General features: G+C 57.1%; 1 protein-coding gene across 1 annotated transcript in view; it reads right to left on the bottom strand.

Moving 5' to 3' along the window:
* LOC114070376 (glycine-rich protein 5-like) overlaps nt 1–589 on the bottom strand; it is a 2,360-nt gene extending 1,771 nt beyond the window's left edge. Inside the window, exon 1 of the mRNA XM_027907735.1 lies at nt 103–589. Coding sequence (XP_027763536.1) covers nt 103–589 — 487 coding nt within the window. The remainder of the gene's footprint in view (nt 1–102) is intronic.
* Between the last annotated feature and the right edge of the window lie 2,740 nt (nt 590–3,329).

Here is a 3,329-nt window from a genome sequence, read left to right as displayed (position 1 = left end):
CACCACAGCATCCTCCACCTCCACCTCCCATCATGCCCTTTGAAGATCCTCCTCCCATTCCACCACCTCCACCTCCACCGCAGCATCCAGAGGATCCTCCACCTCCCATCATGCCCTTTGAGGATCCTCCTCCCATTCCACCACCAGATCCTCCACTGCCTCCCCCTCCAATGATGATCTTCGTTCCTGATCCACCGCCGGATCCTCCTCCCATTCCACCCCCTGATCCTCCTCCACAGCATCCTCCACCTCCACCTCCCATCATGCCCTTTGATCCTGAAGAGCCACCACTGGATCCCCCACCGCAGCATCCAGAGGAGCCTCCCCCTCCTCCTCCTCCTCCTCCTCCACCAGAGCTGATAATGATCTTCTGGCTGCCACCACCGGATCCTCCTCCCATGCCACCACCGGATCCTCCACCGCAGCAGGATCCACCTCCTCCGCCTCCTGAGCCCCCAGAGCAGCAGGAGGAGCCCTGGGACTGGTAGCTGGAGGAGCTGCCCCCACGGCAGCAGCAGCAGCAGCTGTGGCAGCCGCTGGACTGGGAGGACATCCCGTGGCAGCCTCCGGAGCTCTGCCTGGAGCACATCTCAGCAGCCACCCTGCAAGGAACAGCTGTTTACTCGAGGGAAGCCACCACCCCCTCCCCGAGGATTTCCCGCTGCCCACCACCCCCAAAAATGCTTGGCAATGCCCACAACCAGCATTTAAAACCTTTTATCCCAAAGCTGTTCCGTGTCCATCTCTACACTTCAAGGAGCGCGGGATGATCCCGCTTCCCGTCCACGGGAGATCTGAGTCCACCTGCCCTCCTGCCTCCACCCACCAGGAAAACTTCACCAAAGCTTTTTTTCTGGTTTGCAGGGAAGGATGAGGAGAATCTTCTCCACGGGGCAGAACTGGACTTACCCTTCTGGGCTCTCACCACGTTCACCACAGAGCAACGCCGGGCGAGTGAAGCCCCGCCGGATCCACCGGCCTTTATACCGTTTTTTCCAGGTGGGAAGTGAGGCATCCAAAGGAATGGTGATGGGTTTATTTACCCAGCAGTGTCCTCCTTCAGCCCACTTGCCCTGACTCACGGGATCAGGGCGATGCCTCTCCGGTGCATCACTTCCTCGGCCGCGCTGCCCGTCCCACACGTGAGCTCCGCTCCCGAGGTTGGATTCCAAGGTTGGATTCCAAGGTAGGATTCTGGGACTCGGGGTCAGCAGCCTCTGCTCCGACCAGGAGATGCCACTGGGGGTGGTGACCGACAGCAGAAGGGGTTGGTGTTGTGTTACAGGCTAAGGGCACACGGTGGGGTTGTTGGGGCGTCCCGTGCCAGGAGCCGGACTATGATGACCCTCGTGGGTCTCTCCCTGCTCGGGACATCCTCTGATTCCATGATTTCATGATTCCCTGACTATGGAGATGCCTAGGGGAGTGGAGGGGTCTGCACTGGGTGGGATTGATGCTGCTGGGGCATCACAGGAGTCTCACAGGGCTGGGCTTCCCCCCTGCCCCAGCGAAGCGTGGACAGTGACCTCGGTTTGATTCCACCCCTGCGGACAGGGCAGAGGTCAGGCAGGTTTGACACCCCCTCTGACACCTGTTTTGGAAAGGAGTTGAGTGCTGCAGGTTAGGAGGTAGCATTTGTATTAGTATTTTGGGGGATGTTGCCCAAAGAGAGGAATTCCTCCCCATTCTAAGGCAGGATTTAGGAATACGCTGGCTGGGCTCCTGCTCTCACTCTGACAGTCTCTGAAACTTGGCTTCTGGTTTTCCTGGTCATTTCTGGGGTGCAGGGGTGTCTGACAGCAACACCCCCACCCCCCCTTCAAGTGGGACCCCAAACTTTCCCTTAGCACTGTGTGGGCAAGCTCGGTGTTCGTGCAGTCGCCACTCACTGGTGTTTTAGCCTCCCTGTGACTTCCCACAATAAAATCCCAGGCAAGTCAGCTATTCCTGTGGCAACTCTGGCTGGAGGAGCCCACCTGGATGTGGTTTGAGACTGGTTGTACCCCTGAGGTCCCCAAGGGGGAGAGGGCAGAGAGTAGGGGGACACATGAAAAGTGGAGGAAGGCCACTCCTGCCTCTCCTGGGACACCTGCAGGTGTCCATCATCTGCCTCAAACAGAACAGTTCAGGCAGGGGAAGGTTTATTTTCCTTTCCCCGCTAATTGCCAGAATCAACCACATCAAAGAAATCCCTTCCCACAGGGAAACTCCCTCCTGAAGACTCATCCCCGGGAGCTGCGTTTTAGCCCTGTGGGAACGAGGAAACCCTCCTGGTTATCCCAGAATCAGCATCTCAAGCCTTTGGAAGGAGTTTACTGAAGTGCTGGCCCTGCCACTGGAGGTTCAGAGCTGGAGACAGGGTTGGAGAACCCCCTCATTTCTCTCCTCGGGGCAGCTGTGAGCACCCCATGCAGGGCCTCAGCTTCACCCACACCTGTAATAACACCCTTGGGGGATTTTCTGCTACTCTTGGTGGGAGAAGTTTTGCAATCTTCCCTCTCCAGAACCGTTCCAAACTTCCTGGGGCATCACAAGACTTTTGGGTGAGGTTAGAGAGGTTGCAGTGACTTCAAGCACTAACTTCGTGCTACCTCTTCTGACGGGCAAAAATCGGGATCCTCGCTGGCAGGAGACATTAAAAGACCACTTGAGAATATGCAGTGAAGCCAAAACCTCTTTTGCAGGTGGGTTTCAGTGTCCTGGGGCTTTTATTGCAATGGCACCAGCTCAGAGTCAAAATATGGAGCTGGAAATAAAGCCATAAAATCCAACCACTCACACACGCGGGAGCTCTTGAGAACTGCAAAGTTTTATTGTCTTTGGACAAGCACCAGAAAATCAAGGCAGGGAACAGGCCCCCCAGGCTGGAAGTCACAGCACCAGAGGTTCTGCTCAGCTGGGAGAGCAGGACAGAGAAGTCCCCTGGGGGAAAGGAGCCAGGAATAACTTAAATTCTTAAATTTAACAGAGGAAGAAATGTGAGGTTCGTTCGTAGCTTGGACTTTCCGGGGTCCATCGTGCAGCCACTACTACTTGTGTTTAGTCTGAGGTGGCCAGGAGATGGGCTGGGTCTGCTGCTGCATGGACATCCCCCCAGAGCTGGAGGAGCCCCCTCCACCACCTCCTCCTCCTCCGCTAATAATGATGGGACCCTGGCCCTGGTGGCCTCCACCACCTCCACCACCACCTCCACCACCTCCTCCTCCGCTAATTATGATGGGCCCTTGGCCCTGGTGGCCTCCACCACCTCCTCCTCCTCCTCCTCCTCCACTTCCACCCCCAATGCAGATGGGCCCTTGGCCCTGGTGGCCTCCACCACCACCACCACC

Source organism: Empidonax traillii, unplaced genomic scaffold (genome assembly GCF_003031625.1).
Source record: "Empidonax traillii isolate 1590-97213 ecotype Southwest subspecies unplaced genomic scaffold, ASM303162v1 scaffold1534:size101994, whole genome shotgun sequence".
Taxonomy (NCBI): Eukaryota; Metazoa; Chordata; class Aves; order Passeriformes; family Tyrannidae; genus Empidonax; species Empidonax traillii.
This window is presented reverse-complemented; position numbering and strand designations above follow the sequence as displayed.